This window comes from Carassius carassius, chromosome 38 (genome assembly GCF_963082965.1).
Source record: "Carassius carassius chromosome 38, fCarCar2.1, whole genome shotgun sequence".
NCBI lineage: Eukaryota > Metazoa > Chordata > Actinopteri > Cypriniformes > Cyprinidae > Carassius > Carassius carassius.
In genome coordinates, this window is record NC_081792.1 from 5,316,234 (window position 1) to 5,340,161 (window position 23,928).

Below are 23,928 nucleotides of genomic sequence, written 5' to 3' on the forward strand. Positions count from 1 at the left end.
GAACTGGCGCGAGCTGCCAGGCCCGTTTCTACGAGCTGTGTGTTAACAAAAGCAGTGCTGTCTACATTGGATGCGGCGTCGGGCACGCTACACAACAAATTACCAACAACTGATCGTGCGCGCGCTCTGTTTCTGACGCACTTCAAGCACTCGATGGGTGGGGGAAGATTGAAGAGCCGGACTTTTTTTTTTTTTTTTTTTGCTTTATTTTGTAGTATTTCGAATTAATGGTTTTTAAATAGTAGCCTATTATTAAAAAAAAATATGTAAAAAAAAAAAAAAATTCACTCATTCTGGCGCCCCTATGGATGAGTGGCGCCCTTAGCATTTGCCTATACCGCCTATACTGCGGGCCGGCCCTGCTTATAAATATCTCTTATGTGTGTGAGTGAGTCTGCTTGGAGTCTCTTGTGTCACTCCAGTTTGACCTTAATGAATGTCCTTAATTATTCAATTATGAATACAATGAACTCAATTAAAGGATTATGGAGCCCACATGGACATACAGAGTTTAGAAGAGAAGGGATGATTAGGGGGTTTCTTCTTAAAGGGGTCATATGATGCAGTTTCAAATTTTCCTTTCTCTTTGAAGTGTTACAAGCTGTTAGTGAATAGATAAGATCCTTAAAAGGTGCAAAAAACTAAAGTCTCAAACCCAAAAATATATTCTTCAAAAAAGTTAAGAGTTGTCCTTGCCCTCATAAAACACCTCGTTTAAACACGCCCCAACATGTCTACATCACTGTGTTGGACGATTTGCATTGCCCAAATTTTCTCACAAAGAAAGGTGTAACTTTGATTCTGCTGTAGTATTGTTTATGCTGCCGCCGTCATGTCGTGGAGACGCTGTGTGATTCGTTGTGAAAGCGAAACTACTTTGTTTTTGTCTTTCAAAAGAGGACACAACTAGAAATCAGTGGTAAGGTTGTATTTACAACACTGTTCCAGAACAGTTCAACCCAAATATTCAGGTTTGTGTAGCACAATTTATGGAGGACTGTTTCCTGGGAGAATAGCCTTTGCTGTCTGTGCACAAAGGCTGTTTCTATAAAGTGGGGCAGTTCCAACCTTGCAAGGACAGTCTGGCGCTTCTGACTCACAGACTGTAAGTATGTTTTCATATTTAAAGAATTTGCCAATGATTATTCAAACACAAGTTTTGATCAGATTAGAGTAGCACTTGTTGTTTGTCCTTTCTCAGATCCCAAATGCAGAAATGGTTTTATGTTGGCGCGATATGCAATGCAACTCCTAAAAAGACAGTATAAGTCATTATAATCAGTAATTATGTCCCCACTGAATGCAAAATTGCCCCTTTTGTAATGGGTTTTATTGGTATCTGTCTCGTCATGCCAGGAGACGGCATCACAGATGGTAAGGGGCGTAACATTTGTGTCATATGCATGAGGCATTTAGCCAATCACAACGCACTGGATAGCTGGCCAATCAGAGTACACCTCGTGTTTCAGAAAGATGAGCTTTGTAAAAATCAATGCGATTCAGAAAGTGGAGCATAGAGGAGCAACAATTATGTAAAATATGTGGAAAATAATGTGTTTTTTTTTTTACCTTAAACCACATAAACACCTTGCATTACAACAAATACACAACATAATGTTCTTTTTAGCATCGTCATATAACCCCTTTAAATTTTTCTTCCTTATGATTACAGGAAAATTTATGGCAAAATAGAAATGCTTTGTGTATTTGTAATGAAATTTAAATCTTACATAATGGGATCCAAGTTATTTAGCACATTGATAAGATATTAAACATAGGATGTTATATAAATGAAATTAAATGGCACAGAGAATCAATTTTTTAAGATAATTCAAGTGCCACCAATTATACCAAAAATCCCATAAGATCTTCTGACTTGTTAACGGAGTTCTTCAGTCTTCTGCTGGTTATCCTGAATTATTCTTTTGTACATGAAAAATATGAACTACCCTCCCCATTGTATCCATTTTACTTTGCTCTTTATCCAATCAAAAGTCTGTTGCAAACAGTAATTCAATTGCAATGTTTATCATCATGTTTAAACACACAGAGAAAAAGAAAGGCAAATTCTGAAAACAAGATCCATATTTAGAAAAATGAATCATTGGAGAAAGCCCATGCAAATGTGTCTGGGTCCTATTCTATGTGCGACTGAGCAGATTGTGCTGCAATTTGCCCCTCTGCTGTAATGCCATTTTATAGCCAGGCTGGTTGAACAAGCATTACACCCCACAACAAGGTCTACCCCACAACGAATCCATTGACAATAATCTGATCTCTTCGCTCACCCATTTTGAACCGCTCTCAGATGCAACAGCTGAGGTCTCACAGTCATACCTCACCAGCTAAACTTGAACTTGTTAGCTTTAGCTAGTTCATTAGCCTTAGAATCTGTTGTTGTGGACAGCGCTGACTCCAATTTTAAGCGTTTAGTAACTCTTAGATCCGGTGTCTCTGTACTTTCGTTTTGTTGACCTTTCACCTGAGCAAGTTGTTTTCAGCTTTGTTACTAAATTCAAAGTAATCTAATTCAACAAATTAGGGTTTGCTAACACTGCTGAAATAAAACGTAGACAGAGAATCTTTGTCATACTTTTTTACCAAAATGCAGTATATTTTTAAACAAACTGTGATGTTTTGGCAGGCTAGAGTTCATATTTGCAGCTTTACACATTGGGTTCTTACCAGGATGGGATCACTCTTTGGCCAAATTCTTGTCAGGATGTGAAGGGTTCTTTGATTAAGTTCTTGTCAGGAACGGGATGACTGACACGGAGGTATTAATCAGGAATAAGTTCAGTTTGGTGTAACAATGTTCACTGAGGCTGAGGAGGAGGTGGCCAAATGTTGACTCAGCTTCACCCTGAAAAGACAAAATAAAAAGGGTCAGTTTATGAGGTACTATAAAGAAGAAAGCTTTGTATGCATACTGTTGAATGAAAGGGGCAATCCAAGTTTAACAGCAGTCTTCTAAAAAAGACAGCTCCTGTTTTTCCAGTCTGCCTCCAGCCGATCAGAACATGTGTTGGTCCATGTCCGCAAAGGATCTGGGAGAGATGTTAGTTAAGGTTTATGCTTAGTTGTTCCTTGATGTTTCATAAACTGACACTTTTCTGTAAGCTAAAGCCATGGTTTACATCCACTGTTATAGTCAATCCTTAACCACATTTTATAAAAAATATTTTTACTCGGGACCCCAATGGAAATAAGCCCTAGGGATTTATTGTGTTATCCTGACTCTGTTTGTTTCTTTCACTGTTTAATGCAAAGATGTATTGTATTTTAAACAAATTGGTCAAATAAATCAAATAAAAGACCAAAATTTCATGATGATTTTACTGCATGGTTATACAATTTAAATAAACATAACCCAAACAACATGTCCTCCAACCAATATGCCAGCATAGGACATTTGTCAAAAACCCTGAAATGCGACACATTAGAGCTTATACTATAATTGCGCCACTATCAGCAACAGGGCCCTTTCATATTGATGCTTTGATGCTCTTTTGTTTGCATAATATTTCAGATTTCATATAGTTCAGTTGGTAGAGCATCACATTATATGACAATATGCGATCATGGCTTCGATCCCAGACAAAGCACATGCTCATAAATGTATATGCACTGTAAATCATGATTTTGCATGATTTCTGTGAGGGCAGGTTTAGGGGCGGGTTAGGTGTGGTCATTTACACAAATCCATATGAATTAGCCACCTAGTAAAATATGTACAAATTGCTGTGAGATTGGGTTGGACCATGTAAAAAGTCCACAAATTGCATTTAAATATACACATTTTGATTGGTAATGACAGTCGTACGTCATTTCATGACGACAGACACAACACTTTCATTAATTTTACACCCGCTAGAGGGCACTAAACTTTAAAACGTAAATATAGGTTGTAATAAGGTGCTTGCACAAACTACCTATGGGGTTGTTTTTTGTTGGAGGACGGTCTGCAACCCAATTTTTTTTGCGCACCATGACACAAAGATGAAAAAAGAAAAAGGAAAATACAATACTTTAATGTAATCATTAAAAAAAAAACTTCTTAAGTGACCATTGGACCCTTTAGTTTATATGGTAATCCAAAAGAAACACTGCAAAAATTGAATTAAAGATCTTAAAATGTCTATGGAAATGTCTTGCAGAAATTTTGTCAGCCAATGAATAATGCTCAGTAATGACTATACAGGTGCTTCTCAATAAATTAGAATGTCGTGGAAAAGTTCATTTCAGGAATTCAACTCAAATTGTGAAACTTGTGTATTAAATAAATTAAAAGCACACAGACTGGAGTAGTTTAAGTATTTGGTTTTTTTAATTGTGATGATTTTGGCTAACATTTAACAAAAACACACCAATTCACTCTCTCAACAAATTAGAATATGGTGACATGCCAATCAGCTAATCAACTCAACACACCTGAAAAGGTTTTCTGAGCCTTCAAAATGGTCTGTCAGTTTGGTTCACTAGGCTCCACAATCATGGGGAAGACTGCTGATCTGACAGCTGTCCAGAAGACAATCATCAACACCCTTCACAAGGAGGAAAAGCTACAAACATTCATTGCCAAAGAAGCTGGCTGTTCACAGAGTGCTGTATCCAAGCATGTTAACAGAGAGTTGAGTGGAAGGAAAAAGTGTGCCGCAGCCTTATGAGGATTGTCAAGAAAAATCAAGAATTTGAGTGAACTCCACAAGGAATGGACTGAGGCTGGGGTCAAGGCATCAAGAGCCACCACACAGAGATGTGTCAAGAGATTTACTGAACCACAGACAATGTCAGAGGTGTCTTACCTGGGCTAAGGAGAAGAACTGGACTGTTGTCCAGTGGTCAAAAGTCTTTTCAGATGAGAGCAAGTTTTGTATTTAATTTGGAAATCAAGGTCCTAGAGTCTGGAGGAAGGCTGGAGAAGCTCATTGCCCAAGTCGCTTGAAGTCCAGTGTTAAGTTTTCAAAGTCTGTGATGATTTGGGGTGCAATGTCATCTGTGTCACGATACGCTGCCCGGAAGGAACACAGAAATAAGACTTTATTTAATCCAACACAGGGTATATCCAACATGGAACACTGAGGAAGACACACGTATGTGGTTTGTAGACCCGACAAACACAGACTGAACAGACATGGGTATTTAAAGACAGGATAACGAAGGGCAGACAGGTGCATGGAATAACTTAATTAACGGGTACATGGGACACATGGGGAGGGAAAACTATGCACACCTGGGAACTGACTCGTTAAATGACCATGGTGTTGGTGTGCTTGACTGTCCAGCAAACTCACCAGACCTGATCCCCACAAAGAATCTATGGGATAATGTCAAGAGGAAGATGAGAAACAAGAGACCAAACAATGCAGATGAGCTGAAGGCCACTGTCAAAGAAACTTGTGCTTCCAGACCACCTCAGCAGTGCCACAAACTGATCCCCTCCATGCCACACCGAATTGAGGCAATAATTAAAGCAAAAGGAGCCCCTACCAAGTATTGAGTACATGTACAGTAAATGAACATACTTTCCAGAAGACCAACAAATCACTAAAAAGTTTTTTTGTTTTTTTTTTTGGTCTTATAAAGTAGATGATGTGAATTGGTGGGTTTTTGTCAAATGTGACCCAAAATCATCACAATTAAAAGTACCAAAGACTCAAACTACTTCAGTCTGTGTGCATTGAATTTATTTAATACACGAGTTTCACAGTTTGAGTTGAATTACAGAAATAAATGAACTTTTCCACGACATTCTAATTTATTGAGAAGCACCTGTATATTGGTTAAATAATAGATTTAAATGAATGAGTGTCAGTTTAAGTCTGACCTACTTTATGCTTTCTTTTCAACCCCTTATTCATTTGTACCTCAATTTCCATCTACAGTTTTATTATCCAGCTGTATTCATGCTCACAGACTGGTCATGTGCAGACAGCAGAATGGGTCACAGCAGCCAAAGGCGTAGTGTATGTAGTTTCACACAGGTGCTGGTTTGGCTTGAGCACAGTTTGTTAGACGATTAAATGAGCTTTTAGTCTAGCCAAAGACTGTGGCTTTTGTTATGTGTGTCTCTTGTGAATGTAAAATACAAGAATCGGTTTAGTCCACAGGATCGAGCATTATATGTTTTCAAAGCTGAAATATTTGGGAGGGTTTTTTCAAAACTGTGAAATGCCATTGACGGGTAAAAGTCTGTACACAATACACAATACAAAGACATGCTGCATAGGTAAATTGGAGATATTAAATTGTCTGTACTGTAGGTGTGATTGTAGATGTGAATGCGTGTATGTCAGTGTGTGTGTTAGTCCTGTGATAGTCCATTCATCCAGGCGTTTCCCTGTCTGCAATCAGCCATGCTGGGATAGACTCCAACATCCTTCAGAAATCCCAGAGAGAGTCAAATGTCTTGGCTGCAGATAGAGAAGAAAGATGAAAGTACTGTTTTAAATATGTTTTGTTAAATTGCTAAACTACTAAACTATTATATTACAGTCCTGAAAATATATGACATATAAGAACAATAGTAATTGGTTATTTAAGGATAAGTTCACAGAAAAGAAAACCTTTTGAAATCATTTACTCACCCCCATCTCATTATAAACCTGGGGTGCATTTATTAAAAGCATTGTTAGCCAGCTATAGTCACACGATGCATCTTTCCAGTGAACATCTGTCAACAGTCTCACAAACTTATGTAAGAACTACATCTCTCAGCCTGTTGTGAGAAACCTAGTTTGGACTATATGGACAAAATATTCTTCATTATACATTCTTTGTACTTTAAATACAGGTTAATTATTAAAAGAATAAATACTTTCATTATCGTTCTGCTCCGACCCATCTTTACACACCATAAGAAATCATAGCACTCCATTGATGAGTTTACCATAACATCATTTCATGTGAGAGGTTATGCAAAAGTACAATAAGCAAATAAATGAGGATTTAATGATAAGAAATGTCGGCAAATGTTACACATGTTACAAATTCATGCAGAAAGCCAGTAAAATATATTGTGTCAGCATTTGACAAAAAAAGCTATTCAAACAGCTCCACACAACTATTACAGAGTTTCCCCAAGTTTTCTTCTTCGCTCCTATATAAAATGCTTTGTGTTTGCTCTATATGTGGACTAAAGTTTGATGACTGCTATTGAATAATTTGCCTTTGCTCAAAATTGGAGTAAAAAACATTAAGCTTTATGAACACCATTGGGTTGAAATATATTGGCCATATATAACACATGAGTGATTTTGACAGTGATCTCAGTATTTTTTACATTTACATATATTTATTTCTTGGGTGAGTACACCGTTAAGTGCGTGTAATGTACTGTAAAATAAAGTGCAGCCATGACATGAATTGTGGCTTGACATGATCATTTTTAAACTCTATGACCTGTATTTACCTACTGGGAAAACTAGGCCATTTAAACTTGTATGTAAAGTGTACACATACAGTATTCATTTATTGAAAATGTTTTGAAAACTTAACATTGCTTATGTACGATGTTAAATATCAGTATAAGTATTTGTACTGACTGGAATCATTGAAAACTTGTACAAATATATTAAAATGTAGTCATGTCTAAATCTACATCTAATTAATTAAATAAATAATAAAACAACATCAGGCACTTGATAGACATGATCATGCATTACGTGATGTTTTTCTATGAAGTGACAACTTGCTTCTTTCTGATGATGTCAGAGAGACTGTGGTCACCTGTTGGTGTTGCTGAGGTTGCTGGAAGATATGAATTAAAGTGTTTCCGTCAGCGAGTCCATGTCCCTCCCAACACAATCTGAGCCAGCAGAGAAAACCTGTCTTGTCAAGATGAAGACCTCAAATCCTTAACTGATAAAACCTGCATCACCTTACATTGTGTTTATTGTCTAAACAGTGCGGACATACAGTAATCTGCAGAAATATGGCCTGAGAACATACACCTACTGTAAATCAGTTTCTTTCTGTGTAAATGTGTTTATGCGGTTTAAGGTAAAAAAATAAAAAAAACATTATTTTCCACATAATGTACATTATTGTTTCTCCTCTATGCTCCGCCTTCTGAAACGTGATGATTTTTTCAAGGCTCATCGGTCTGAAAAGGGAGGTGTGGTCTGATTGGCCAGCTATCCAGTGCATTGTGATTGGCCGAATACCTCAAACGTGTAACTGGAATGTTACGCCTCTTAAAGGGATCATATGATGCATTGAAAATGTTACAGGCTCTTGGTGCATAAAGAAGATCTGTAAAGTCTCAAATCCAAAGAGATATTCTTTATAAAAGTTAAACCTCACTGCTACACACCCCTAAAATGGTTCATTCAAACACGCCCCCACATCTACATCACTATGTGGAAGTATTTGTGTAATGCCACCCAAATGTTCACGCAAAGAAAGAAGGCGTGGTTTCAGTCACACTTTTAATGTTGAAGCAGTCATGTCAGGGAGATGTGTGTGTATCTAGGAGCAAGAAAAGTAATTTATTTGGTCTTCTGAGAGTAGATGCATTTAGGAATCTTTAAGGTTACTTACAACAGAACAGCAACACATTTTATGGATGACTGTTTTGTGAACCTATGAGAGGAGGTCATTCTGACTTGGCTACAACAATCTGGCACTTCTGAATCAGCTACTGGAATATGTTTTGTTATCAGTTTAAGTATTTGCTATTGAATGTTCAAATATGTTGTTTTGCGCGTCGTGTGTGTGTGTGTGTGTGTGTGTGGGAGAGAGAGAGAGAGAGAGATAGATAGAGAGAGATAGGGTCACACAGTGGAGACAGCTGTCTTAACCGTCAGTGGCTTGTGTACTGCAAACACATACGAGCTTCATCACTGTGTCTGTCATGCTACTCTGTTGCCCTTTCGGGTTAGAACTGATGATAAAACTAACTTTGAAGGGACTTTGTAGAAATCGATACATTTGAGAGAGGTGGGGCATAGAGGACCTACAACAATGTACATTATTTGAAAAATTATGTTTTTTTAAACATTAAAGCATGTCAACATATTCTGTTACACCAAATACACAAAATCATGATCTTTAAAAAAAGCATCATATGACCCCTTTAACATAATGTAATGCCCTGTCCGACCGGAGAGATGAAACATAAACATAAAAACATAATCATGTTTGTGATATAAACATGATTTATAGTCGTGTCCTCTTTTGGAGTCTTACTTTTTATAAATAATATCTCTTTGGATTTGAGACTTTAGTCTTTGCAACTTTACAAATTTTCTTTATGCACCAAGAGCTTGTAATACTCCAAAGAGAAAGGAAAAGTTAAAATCGCCTCATATGACCCCTTTAAATGGAAGCAAGTCTAACTCTAATAAATATAATTAAATCCCATTTACAAAACAATGATTAAGCAGAATTTATTGTGGAATCAAGTGCCAGTTTAGACTATAATGATTTTGTTCATTTAAATGTTTCTTTTGAATACTCCACCTGCTTTACTTTACGACCAAAGCTAGCATGTCGAACATAACAAGGAAAGAAAATGGAATGGGAACAGAACAGCATTCCTTCTCTCTCCCCTTTATGTCTGTCAGTCATTTCTCTGGTGGCGCCAGGTTTCCATTCCTTCAGCACAAATGGAGCTGGATGTTTTAAGAGCCGGTCTATGTCACTCAAGCATTTCTGCCATATAAACACATAAAGCCAATTCAGCCTAAGTTACTACATAAACACAGTGATCAGGTTGCATTCTCACCCACTCACGCGCCCTTCACCCTCTGCCTTGTGTTTCACCAGTGTTGGGAAGGTTACTTTGGAAATGTAATAGGTTACAGATTACAAGTTACCCTATTTAAAATGTAATAGTAGTGTTACTTTTTTAATTACTTTAATAAAGTAATGTAACTAATTACTTTTGAGTACATTTTGATTACTTTTATAAATTTCTAATGAATGTTAATTTGCAACTGTTAATCATCTTCAACCATTTTACACCATGCAGGTTTAACCTTAAAGTAGTGCTCAATACTATCAGACTTTCATCATTCTTCATCACCTGAATTAAGATGATCACATTTGAACACATCCACCACACAATCAGACTTTACTTAGAGATTGATCTGAAGTTCAAAGCAGATTTAAAATCAAAAGAAATAGTTTATAGATACTGTTTTTGAAACCAAATCTTTGCATAACTACAGGCATCTAACTGCATCTAACAATGGTTTGGGGAAAAATAGTTAATAAAAAAATAAAAGCATATACATCAACTCAAACACGGTTATCTAATAAGCATGTGTCCTATTTTGTGTACTAAACTCCTGAAACATTGGTGTTTTTTTGAAACACTGCTGTCTCTTTGTATATGATATGATGATAGTTTCTCAAAATAAGTAAAAAATGCTCATGAAGTGACTGTTCTAGAGATTAATTTCCATGAGGGGCGGACTGGGGAAAAAAATAGGTTGGGAAATCTCACACTCATACACCCACAACCCATTCTGATACATGGACAACCCTATTTTTTTTTGGACCTGACATGAAAAAGATTTGAATCCTTAGGTTGGGGGACTTGCAACGTAATTAAGAGTTCTCTCCTGAACTGCACCTTCACTTCCATTATCCATCCATCTCTCTCATGACTTTAATACTGAAGATTTTTATTTGACTTTTACCATGTTTTGTAAGTGCAATTTTGTTTTTTTGGCAAATTAATTACCACTTGTATTTATTTTTACTACAAATTCCATAGTTAAACCACGGTTAGTGTCATACCATAGGCTACATTAATTTTCCTAAGCGTTGTGTTTTTGTATGCACTAGCTCCCCCTAAACCTATGATAAAATATGATGATTTGTCTGCTAACTTACTACTGTAACATTACAATAGATAATAATGACGTAGTTTATACAGTATTTTGAGTGATTGCGAGCAATGTGCTGCTGCTGCTTGACTAAGTAAACAAAGACAAAACTACATTAGCATATTTACAGATGAAACTGACCTGCACCTGAAACCCTGAACAGAAGTGTTGCTTCTCTGCTCCAGCTGTGCGCTTACACATCTCACTCCGGTCTCTCTCTCTCGCATTGATTACTCGGAGTCTGATCCAAACCGTTCGGCGGAGGCGCAGAGAACGCGCGAGCCCAACCATTGCCAGTCACGACTAACCGATTCATGATTTATTAGAGATTTAATTATCGAATGGCTGATTCGGAAATAATCGCTTTAGTATATTCGGCCTGCAATTATACAATAACAATATTAAAGTAGAAGGCCAAATCGTCTGCCAGGCCACCGGGAATAGTCCCGGTTCTCCCGATTTCCAGTCAGTGCCTGATTTCCACAGACACGCAGAACGTGCAGGATTCATATTCAGTCTTTTTGCGGCTTAATATTCACAGACATCAGTCCATATCGGGTTTGATTCAAGTGTACTGACCTACTTTTGATTTATTCGTCCAAAATGTGGCATATTGCGTCCGCGTTATAGGCTGAATTCCATTTTTATGACTGGATTCTACGAATGTGTTTTCCGCGTCTCGGAGATTATGGGCCATATGTCTTAGTGCAATTTGGGAAAGAAATAAGCTGTATGTGGATGTGTGTAAATATTCAAATGTAATCCTCTTTGTAATCGTTACAATTTTCATAAGTAACTGTAATTTAATTACTCATTTTTTCTTAGTAACTGTAACTGATTACTGTAACATTTGTTTTGTAATTAAATTACGTAACGCCGTTACATGTAACTAGTTACTCCCCAACACTGTGTTTCACAGAACATTACGTGTAAGAACTATGTCTATCAGCATTTTAGAGACCTAGAAGTGTTGATATGCATGGCAGAACTACACATGCACACACACACACACACACACCACAATAACAGTGCTTGACCATATAACCTATAATCTTTAGCCTAACATAATGTTACAAGGACTATGCATTCGTTCTTTATTTATTTTTATTTATTGTATTTATTTTTTTGGTGAATCTATATACACATGTACCAGAGAGATGTCATTTTCAGCCCAGTGTGCCATGATTATTGCTTTTTAAAGATGCTGTTAAAGTTAAAATTAGTTCAACTTGTAAAAATGTGTCTTGTGATTCTGTTCCTTTATGTCTGTATGTGAACACAAGAATGTATAATATGTTTTACAATTTGAAATGACTGTTTTCTATTTGAATATATTTTAAAATGTAATTTATTCCTGTGATGAAAAGCTGAATTTTCATCATTACTACATTATTCAATGTCACATGATCTTCCAGAAATCATTCTAAAATGCTGTGTAGCTTAAGATCGATTGATTGATAGAATGATCAGTTGATTGATTGCATTGAATTGAATTTTTTTTAAATCAATGTTTGTGTAGTGTAGTGTTTGTATTTTTATTCAGGTATATTAACTAATTGCATCAGTCTATGCAAAAATAGCTTTATAAACAATTTACACAGAAATGTGTTCTGCTTTGGTTTTATGATTTGGGTCTGTAATTTTTCCTCTCACGGCTTTGTTCTAATTCCAGTCAAATTATTTACGCCATCTACCCAGAATAAGGTCCATATATTTTAAAGTTTGAATATCTGCTGTTAGCAAAAAGAAAAAAAATAAAATAAAAAAAATAAAAAAAATAAATGGGTTGTGACTTTGGAATGTCTCTAACACAGATTTCTGTGGGGTTTGGAAATGAAGCATCCTTTCATAGTTTGCCAAATGTCACATCATCAATATTGCAAATTTGATCTCAGCTGAGGTTGTGATGAGATCATTGGCTGTATTTATGTGACTCTCGGTTCACGTTCAAGTCTTGAGAAGCCAAAGTTGCTTTCAAAGCCAAGGTCAAAGTGAAATTCACCCTCTCTCACAAATTCTTCATCTGTCTCTCCCAGCTCTCCTCCCCCAGCCCCCCTGATTCTTTATGAGATTTCTCTTCTATACCTTCTCTCATTTTGCTCTTGTTAAACGTGCAGTGAATATATGGGGAGGATGAGAAAGAGAGAATGAGAGGCATGTTTAGGGGATCCGCTCCATTCAGTAGGAGGAGGGGGAAGGGATGCCTCTTTGGGGTGTTCTGAAGACCCTGTTTAGCTGTTTTTCTCTCATGGAGAGTGAGGGGACAGCTGCTGCTGGAGTGAATGGCTGGCCAAGGTGACTCACTGCCAATAAACTGCCGCTCAGCCCTCGGTCAGACCACAGATGGGATTTACGGGCGATCTTGAGACTGGACCTCTAGTAAAAAGCCAGTCATCCAGGCCTGAGGAATTTAGGGACCAGGAAACAAGAGCATGAGGGGAGAGAGGGTCTCTAGAGGTGAAAGTTGAACCGAGTGACAGCGTGCGCTTTATGCAAAATATATAACACTGAATCCACACGGTGGTGTTTAAATTGGGGGAACCGTGTTAGATTATATGTCTGTGTCTGTATGGCTGGTGTCCAGGATGTTTCTGAATCTGACTGTTGTACCATTTGGGTGCATGACAGCAAGTTGAACATATGCTGAGGTGTCAGTCAAAGCATATTATCAATTCATCCATCTGTCCTGGTGTTCATTTTTTCCATCTCTCTTCCCTTTCAACACCTCTGCTCCTCAATGTTCTCACATAATATTTATCTTCGAGCTCAGACCCCTGGGCAGATGCTTCCTAATGCATTTGACAACTTTAATCATCATCCATTCAGTATTCCTCTCTTTCATTCTTAATTTTCTTTAAAATGGCAACCCATTCCAATTTATTCATGGGCTTTGATGATGCAGCATTACTAAATAATGAACTTAGCCAAGGCAAAGGCTTTTACTCTAAACAGTTATTAAGGGAAAAGGGGTGGGGGGGGGGGTGTCGTTTAAAGTATAAATAGATTTTAAAAAATGTTCAAGAGTGATGTTTTCAGTGCATAATTTGTCTGTGGGGGTAGAGGGTTTGAAAAACCAACCAGATTCTTACCTTAGCAATCACCACTAATTATCTGTTCTTTTTCTTTTTGATTTCCACAGCGGTGGAGACCCAGAGCATAAGCTCAGAGGAGATGGTTCCCAGTTCTCCTTCTCCACCCCCTCCTCCTCGTGTCTATAAACCCTGCTTTGTGTGCCAGGACAAATCTTCTGGCTACCATTATGGGGTCAGCTCTTGTGAAGGCTGCAAGGTATGGATTTGTTGTTGTTGTTGTTGTTGTTTTTTTGCCCAAAGACAGAATGCATAAACAAACAAATATTTTTTTATTTTAATAAGATCACACTGTACACCATACTTAATCAGCATATTTTGTTTGGACTAAGCCAAAATTTTATTTAATGTAGGTGTCACAGTCCTGGTTCATTTAGTTCCTGTCGTCCTTTGATTAGTTAATTCAGTTCACCTGTGTTTGATTAGTTATCATCCTCACCTGTCTGTCGCTCGTTATCTCACAAGTTCCTCTTTCAGTTCAGTTAGCAGCTAGTTATTAGCAGTGTGTGCTGCTTGTGTTACCCTGTGTTTTTTATGAATCTTCATCATCTTGGATTATATTAAATGTTATTTTGTAGTGATGGCAAAATGAGGCTAACTGAACCACTGAGACCCATTGCTTCACCAAAAGGTTCATTACTCGAAGCTTCATTCATTATTGCTCATTAGTGACACCTAGCTACTGTGCAAAGAAATAGCAGACCAATAAAAAAATACTGAATCAATGACCTGAGCAGACATTTGTCCATTGCCTGGGTATCAAATAAAATATGTTTCTCTTTCTGTCTGAATTTACTGGTGCAGAGACAGAACACAGTTCATTCATTATTCATAAATAGTTTGGATAGTGACAGTAGGGACAACAAAAGTGAGACTGTGTTGAGTGTAGTTCTGGTGGAGGGAGTGTAATAACGCAAATTGCAACAGAAAAGTGTGGGGTGGGAAAGGTTAAGGATTGTTTCTGGTGTGTTTTGGGCATTAAACTGTTACTAGTTTAAGTGCAGTGTTGTGCTTATGGGACTATGGATTTAGAGGAACAAACTGCAACACTGCAGTTTGAGGTAATTGAAGGAAGGATCACACATTTTTTTATTAGGGAACATAATTTTTTCAAGTGTGTTGGAGCTTAGATGATTCCTCCTTTTGGACAGAACCTCTCCAGCCTCGGAAAAGATCCTTTCGCATGGAACAGAGGAATGTCACTGCCATAAATGTCACTGGTATAAATGAGGATACAGATGTTTATGTTGAGCCCAATATACTAGTGGATCCTCAGATCTTGTGCGATTCACTTCGGATAAATATTGATTTGATTTGATTGATAAGGATTGTTAGTAGTCTGTGCATATGCTTGTGCTGTGCTCGATAATGCCTGAGCATGGAGGAGGTGTTATTGTTGTATGTCAGCTCCTTTAGGCACAGCAAGCATTTCACCTAGAAACATAAACGAATAGACAATAATACTCACTATAAGGCTGTATTATATTATTAGATCAAGACAGTAAAACAATAATGCACACACCTTATTGTGACCAACCATTTAAAAAAACTCCCAGACAGGGGAGGATTTCCTCTTTCTTGCTAGCTCCATTACAAGGAAAAAGGAAGAGGTCACAAAAAGCAAACAAATCCAAAAGGGCAATCCAAATCAAAAAGCAGTCCAGTCCAAATCCAAAAAACCAAAGCAATCCAAAAAATCTTATCTAATTAATGTAACAATACTATAATATAATTACTTTAATTAATAATAACAATATACTATAACTAATCTAACCTGATATAATCTAATAATATACAGCCCTAACACATATATGACACAATGACGATGATGACACAACTATCTAACTTTAACTCGGACTCTCTGACTCTATTACAACTGATTAATCTAATCCTGACAACACCCACAAGGTGGCGTCAGTTTCGAACCCCCTTTATCCGGAAACGACACTCAGACCGAACCGATGACGTGTCCACACAAACCGAGGCCTCGTTTGTCATCAGTCACGTGATTTCCATGTTAACAACACAAGCCTCGAATCGCGGCTTCATCTGGCACGCAACTTTTTTCTCGACACAAGCTCCGACGCCTCGGTTCAAATGTCACATCACTAGTTATTTGGATTATCTTCATCTTCATGCACCTCCCTTCACAAGAGCGTGACTCCAATCCTCCAGCTGCACCTCGTCGATCTGTTCCACCGGCTCCTTCGGGCTCTTCCCTCCCTCCAGCTTCACCTTGGTCCTCTGTTGCTCCGGCTCCACCGCAGGCTTCTGGACCCCCCCCCATATGCCTTGGTTGCCTGAGCCATCTGCTCACCTGGGCCCTCTGGATCCTCCCCACTGCCCGGGCTCCTCTCCCACCTTCTCCGCCACTGTTGATCGGCTCCCTGGAGTCATCAGCCATTCCTCCACCATAGCTCCTCCCTCCATCGGCTCCACAGTGGGCCATCATGCTGGTTGCAGTCTGGGTCCTGTCTGGCTCCTCCTGTCTCCGTCTACTCCCTCTGTCTGATCCACCCTGGCTCCATCCTGGCTCCTCACTCCATCTGATCCGCCATGGTTCCTCCCTCTGTCAACACCACCTTGGTCAACCACCTCCTTTGTCCTCCTCCTTAGTCCCCTCCATCCCTCCTTTGTTTTTGTTATGGCACAAAGTCGTGCCTGGCCGGAATTCCTTTGTGTTTTCATTTGGTTTCTGTCGTCCTTTGATTAGTTAATTCAGTTCACCTGTGTTTGATTAGTTATCATCCTCATCTCTCTGTCCCTCATTATCTCATCCTACATAAGTTCCCATTTCAGTCAGTTTGCACCCAATTATTTAAGGTGCAATAGGAGATCTTGGAAAATTCTAACATTAGCCTGATAGCACTGAAAGCGAACATCCCACCCTCCCTGCAATCGCTGTCCAAAGCCACGCCCCTCTGAACGCACAAACCAGAATACTAGAGACAACATATTTAACGTGAAATAAACCCCTGTTCAGGGAGTAGGGAGCAATGGACACGGTGTAGGGATCATATCAATTGGAACATGGTTCATTCACATAGCTCGAGTTGGTCATCTGAATCGGGTGTGTTAACTAAGCAAGACATGCAAAATAAGTGCGCAAGCACTGGAATTGGGAACCGCCGGACTACATCATGTGTCATTAGTCAGCGAGAAAACTTTAAAAATACTAGAATACCAGGAAGGAAGATGTTGTTGATGTTTGTCTGCCATTCTAGCTCTGTCTGCACAGTGTGCGTGAATGCGCTAATGACGCATTCTGTCTGCGTGAACAGGGTGCGCAGAGGTATGCAGATACATACAGTATGTTGACAGGTAGGTAGGAAAGCTATTTAAAATGCTCGGACTGAAGTGTTTTGATTGGACGTACATTTCTTGGTCCTACGCCTTCCACAGAATATATAAATACAAATAAATACATTTAAACAACTTAACTTAATGATCGCTAAATTCTGAAAAACAATCACCTATTGCACCTTTAATTGTGTATGCTGCTTGTGTTACCCTGTGTTTTGTATGAATCTTCATCATCTTGGATTACTGTTAAATATCATTTGGATTACTTTTGTCTTCATGTGCCTCTCTTCAGAAGAGGTTGACAGTAGGTCAACATAATAGTAAGGTTTTTTTTGCCTTCATTTTGCCATGAATAAAACCTAAATTAACTATAATATGAAAGTAGAATTTTCACCTAAGATAATACTAAATTTTTTTTAATTTTTTTTGACAAACTTCAAAAAGGCCAAAAGTAAAATGCACTTTTAAAAACAATGACGTGGTTGTTTCACTTTTATCAGTGCACAGTACTCACATACACAAAACAAAACCTGAGCATGCATTCTCTAATATTAACATGTTTCAACCCCATGGTGGGAAAAAATATATGTTTATGGCAAATTCAGCTTACTCTAAAGATTTTGACAACCAAGACATGTCTATTACATGTAATTACATTATATCACAGCACATGCATAAAAATAGGCAAATGCAATTATGTAAGTGCTGCCCTCTAGTGTTACTGCCAAGATCAAGACCTTTGTTTTTATTCAAACATCTACTCTTTAGTGCCCTCTGCTGATTGCTCTGTTGAAGTTAATAAAATTAGTTCTCTGTTAAACAACATTCTGAGTAATTTTCATGATCTAAGCTTCATGAAATCACAGAGCCAAACATGAATCATGAATTTAAACTTCCCTTTATTTCCAGTTTATATTTTTGTGTTTCTGTCTCTCTCTCTTATCTCCGTATCAGGGGTTTTTCCGTCGCAGTATCCAGAAGAACATGGTGTACACCTGCCACAGAGACAAAAACTGCCAGATCAACAAGGTGACACGGAATCGCTGTCAGTACTGCCGGCTGCAGAAGTGCTTTGAGGTTGGCATGTCTAAGGAAGGTAAAAGTCAAAGCAGTGGCTTATCACCAGCTAGACTGTTCACACAAACAATAAAGACATGCAAGTTGTATTTTAGAGTAGTGGCATATGATTGCCTCAAAAAATATCTTGTTTTGAGGTACCTGGCATGAACAAAACCTAAAAGTAGCTATACTACATGAGGAACATTTACTGTTTTTGTTGTTTTCCATGTATGCTGCATGGTTGGTTCATTTTATTTTGTCTTTATTTTTAAGCGGTCCGAAATGACAGGAATAAGAAAAAGAAGGACATAAAAGAAGAGGTGGTTCCTCCCGAAAGCTATGAGCTGAGTGGAGAACTGGAAGAACTTGTTAATAAAGTCAGCAAAGCACACAGGGAAACCTTCCCTTCACTCTGTCAGCTCGGGAAATACACAACTGTGAGTCCTGAGCTCTCACACACTCATCTTCACACATACGGTACTTCCTTCTGTCAGTCAGCTAAATAATCACTAGCAAGAGCAGGACTGTGTGGACACAGCATGCATATAGCATTGCACATCTATTGAACCACATTAAGAGTGGATTAATTGGGACAGCAAATCCACTTTTTGTCTTGCATCAAGATTTTAGGATAAAATCAAAGGGAGGAGGAGGGGGGTGGGGTGGGTGGGACTAGTTACATCTTATGCTGTGACTAGTCCCAATTTTTTTCTATCTATCTATCTATCTATCTATCTATCTATCTATCTATCTATCTATCTATCTATCTATCTATCTATCTATCTATCTATCTATCTATCTATCTCTCTCTGTCTGTAAAATGAAATATGGACATTCACTGCAACGAATGTATGAATGAATACTTTATTGTCCCATTTTAGAGAAATTTATCTTGGACAAGCATGACATGGCGAGTACACAACATAAAACTGACAGCACAGTACATGACATACAATAAGTTATGCATGTTACATACAATAAATGCTTCATGAGTGCTTTCAGTGCCAAATGAAAGTATAATCTTAGCACCATCTGTATGCTATTAAGCCTAACTTTGTTGCAAATGGACAGATAAAATAAATGATCACTAGTTTGAAATAAAATCTAAATTATACTTGTGAATAATGGATATATGAGCCTGGGATTTTCATTAGTCAAGACTGCATTGTAGATATTATTCATGTGAATGTCAGAATTGCATTACAGATACAGTATGTGCATTGTGAATAGTCTCAATTTTCATCTGGCTAGTCAAAACTGAAATGTAACCAGTAATACTAAAACCTTTTCCTGTTTTACTCTCTGTTTCAGAATTCCAGTGCGGATCATAGGGTTCAGCTGGATCTTGGACTGTGGGATAAGTTCAGTGAGCTCTCCACAAAGTGCATTATAAAGATTGTAGAGTTTGCCAAACGTCTGCCAGGTTTTACTTCACTCACCATTGCAGACCAGATCACCTTACTGAAATCTGCCTGCCTTGATATACTGGTAAATACAACAAAAACTGTATGCATATAATCAATGTAACACAGTTCATAGTCATGGGAAGAAAGAGGCGGGAACCAGTGAACATCTAAATAAAACTTTAACAATAAAATAAACACAAAACAGAACCAAAACACAAAATAAAGTCCAGACCTGGTCCTCTCTCGTCTAACACTGTCGACACTGCTCCTTCTATCCTTCTGGAGCTCCTCCGTCAGACTCGAGACCGCTCTGTTCCCACGCATCAACAACCTGGAATATACAACAAAGTTGCTTTGTATTCTTGCATTGAAAGAATAGATGTAGCAGCACATTGAAAGTGGGTAGAATGTAAGGTTCTAAGTTTTACATTTTACTACAACAGATGCAACATCTTAGGGACAGTTCACAAAAAAAAATAAAAATTCTGTCATCATTTGCTCACTTGCTCTCTCTCTCTCTCTCTCTCTCTCTACACTTGTTCCAAACCTGAATGAGTTTCTTTCTTCTGCTGAATTCTGAAGAATGTGGTTACAGTTGACGGTAGCCATTGACTTCCATAACATTCTTCAAAACATTTGTGTGTGTGTGTGTGTGTGTGTGTGTGTGTGTGTGTCCAGCAGAAGAAAGAAAGAAGTGGAGGGTGAGTAAATAATGGCAGAATTTTCTCTTTTCATGAACTGTCCCTTTAAGGCTGATTCATACGGCATGGACAGATGCAGACAAGTGGCAACAGACACGTTTGACAGATTTTTATCGGATCAGTATGTTACTCCTTTCAGTGTCTGCTGGCATTGGTCTGCGATTGTTTGTTGGTTCTTGGAATGTGTGAGAGGTGACATACTGTAATATGGTGACTTTTGGCTTAGGTCTACGTCTGTCTGTGCAGCATGGATGGGCCTTTCAAATTTCAGTTCACATGATGTGGGATTATGAGAAGAAAAAAAAGAGAGACTGTGCATGGTAGTTTTTTTTTATTTTTCTTAATTGTGAAATTCAACTTTACAGATGTTACGGATTTGTACTCGCTACACACCAGAACAGGACACTATGACCTTCTCGGATGGACTGACCCTCAACAGAACACAGATGCACAACGCAGGTTTTGGTCCACTCACAGACCTGGTGTTTGCTTTCGCCGGGCAGCTCCTGCCTCTGGAGATGGACGACACAGAGACAGGGCTCCTTAGCGCCATCTGCCTCATCTGCGGAGGTACTGCTGTCTCTCAGTGTGGTACTTTATTTCTTCGACTCCTTAAATACTCAATTACAATGGGAAATTATGACTTGGGTTAACAATAAATAGCTGATAAAATTAAAATCTTTTGAGTGAGTAAGTTCTATAGTGTGCTTACCTTATCTCTGAGTGATGTTTTAATCTTTGCACCTTCAGCTGTAGCTGCTCTGGTTGTCCTGCTCCTTTCATAAACATTTTGACTCTCATGCCTTTCTGTGATTGAACTCTAACTGACATGTCATGCGTCTCTGAATGAGTAGACCGCATGGACCTGGAGGAACCTCATCGGGTGGACCAACTCCAGGAGCCTCTGCTAGAGGCGTTAAAGATCTACGCTCGCCATCGACGCCCCAACAAACCTCACATGTTCCCACGAATGTTGATGAAGGTCACTGACCTCCGAGGCATCAGCACTAAAGGTACGCATTATTTATGTCTCTATGGTACACAGTATGAAAAATGTGATAAAGTCTTGGAAATTTACAATGTGATATGTTTCAAGTGCACTCACCTAGTTGATAGCTGCTGATAGCACCACCTAGGTGTACTATCTGACTTCTACTAGATGCAAACTCTATTACACGCTAGAACAGGGGGATCAAACTCAATTCTTGGAGGGCCGGAGCCCTGCACAGTTTAGATTCAACTTTAATCAAACACACCTGATCCAACTAATTAAGTAGTTCAGGCTTATTTGAAAGCTACATGGTATATGTGTTGAAGCAGGGTTGGAACAAAACTCTGCAGGGCTCTGGCCCTCCAGGAACTGAGTTTGACACCCCTGCGCTAGAAGTCTTCATGGATCCGCTTAGATCTGAAAATACGAGGTCCGACCGAAGACTCAAGAAGGTTCAGGTCCAAAATTCTGAGGAATGCCTCAGACACGGGTCAGGATTGACATTAGTAGCCTTAAATCTCAGGTAATTTTGCCAAATGGGCCCCAAAAGACCCAAGATCTTTTAAAATATGCCAACTTTCCATTATTTGTTTATTATTTCATGCATGTGGGGTCCAAGAAGTGACTTGGGCCAATTTGGGTCAGGCCTGAGACCTGAGAACACCTCTACTACACACCAATGATACATATGTAAAATATGGACCTAAATGAAGAGATTAAAACCACAAAACATGACGATGATTATCTTTGTGTGTTTGTTCAGGAGCAGAGCGAGCCATCACGCTAAAGATGGAGATCCCAGGCCCCATGCCGCCTCTGATCAGAGAGATGCTGGAGAACCCTGAGATCTTTGAAGAGAAATCGGACTCTAAAGACACTGTTTCTGCCCCCCTGCCACCTCCCGCCATCAAACAAGAGAGGGATGAAGAATCTGCTCTGGAGGATGAAGAAGATGAGGATGATGAGTGTGCGGAGGAGGGACGGGACCATGCAGGGGACAGTGAGGATGAGGAATGGGGACTCCTGCAAGTGGACATGGGCGGAGCTAGAAAGAGTGCGGCAGGAAGAGCACAGTGACCGCTGGAGGACAGTATGTATGTGGGTCTGATAGATACATACAGACAACAGCGACAAACATTTTATATCAGACACCTGATCAGTTGCTACAAACGGATTCATTCAGTCAAACAAACAACATTTACTTTCTCCATAATGACTCAAAAATATAACCTTCATATGACAAAAAATAAAACAAAAGTTTCCCTCAACTATCCAAAAGCAGAAAAAATCATCATAAAAAGAGAAAACCTCAAGAACATGCCAGCACTGTTACTTCAGACAGTGTAACTAACTGAAAAGAGGGAAGAAAGAGTGCAAGACCAGAGAATGATAAACCATCGTGCCATATCTGGAAGTTACCTGTTGTAAGCATTTTTTGTACTTCATTTGGAGATGCCAACTATTTGAGAATGCATCCCAAGGCCGTGTTGTGTAAGGGAAATATTGTTCATGACTGTATATATGGATGCATATATGGATGCATTTGCAGAAATGATCAATGATGAAAAAAAGGCAAACAACCACATAAATCACAGTGGTCTAAAAACTTTTACAAAACATACATTTTTCTGCATAATGTAACTTGTAACTTGTCTCAGTTATATTTCATTTTGTATATTTTCAGCATCTCTGTGTTTCTTTCAGTATGTTTTACGTGTTATAGACAACATTTCTTTTTTGAAACACTCCAAATTCACAGCCATACAGCTCTGCGTCTGAAATTGACACTTACACCAGCATTAGGGTGTTGGGCATTAGAAGACTGTAAAATTACATTTTTTGATTGATAAAAGAGTAAAATAAATTATTACAAATCAAACATTTCACTCAGGGCAAATCAAGGACCAACGGTGATCTACTAGTCTCATAGATCAGAATGTGCATGCACTATTCACATATATTTTATCTTCAGCTATGCTATATCGTTAAGCAAAATGTAACATTAAAAGCTGAAATGTAACATTTTACTCTGGGATCTAGAAGAGTTGCATGATTAGGTATTAAAAGCAATAACACGATGATATGTTACACAAACAAAAAAAAGAGTGTCAAATATGAGCCGAGCATCTCAGCAACTATGAGCAGTGGTGTGCACAAGCTGTTCCTTTCAGTTTCGTAATAACTGATTATAAATACATTCGTTTCTTTGTAGGTAGCGGAAGAAAAGCATTCAAATTATGGCTCTGTATGATAAAAGAGTTACATTATACAGCTCCAGCAGATCAGAGTTGCTTCAAACAATAACTGTGTATTGCTTTAATGGATGTTCATCAAACTGTATAAGAAGAAGAACAAGGAGGAGGAGGAGTATCAAAGTTTCATAAGAGTGATAAAATCTACTCTATAATAGCATTCTTTAAAGTGTGTTGGAGCACCATGTATTCATATGCCATATTAATATGGCAATCATTCAGTATCATGGTGATACCATCAAATGCCATCACTGTAACAATATTAATTTCAGAATACAGTAAACTTTTATAA

At 38.4% G+C, this 23,928-nt stretch overlaps 1 protein-coding gene across 4 annotated transcripts in view; it reads left to right on the forward strand.

Annotated features, from left to right (window-relative positions):
• Positions 1 to 22,464, forward strand: part of LOC132119170 (retinoic acid receptor gamma-A-like) — a 47,785-nt gene extending 25,321 nt beyond the window's left edge. For all 4 annotated transcript variants that reach the window (XM_059528937.1, XM_059528936.1, XM_059528938.1 and 1 more), the window contains 7 exons: positions 13,975 to 14,123; positions 18,182 to 18,323; positions 18,560 to 18,723; positions 19,598 to 19,774; positions 20,759 to 20,963; positions 21,248 to 21,406; positions 22,148 to 22,464. In XM_059528937.1, coding sequence (XP_059384920.1) covers positions 13,975 to 14,123; positions 18,182 to 18,323; positions 18,560 to 18,723; positions 19,598 to 19,774; positions 20,759 to 20,963; positions 21,248 to 21,406; positions 22,148 to 22,461 — 1,310 coding nt within the window. In that variant the 3' untranslated portion in view covers positions 22,462 to 22,464. The remainder of the gene's footprint in view (positions 1 to 13,974; positions 14,124 to 18,181; positions 18,324 to 18,559; positions 18,724 to 19,597; positions 19,775 to 20,758; positions 20,964 to 21,247; positions 21,407 to 22,147) is intronic.
• Positions 22,465 to 23,928: the final 1,464 nt, after the last annotated feature.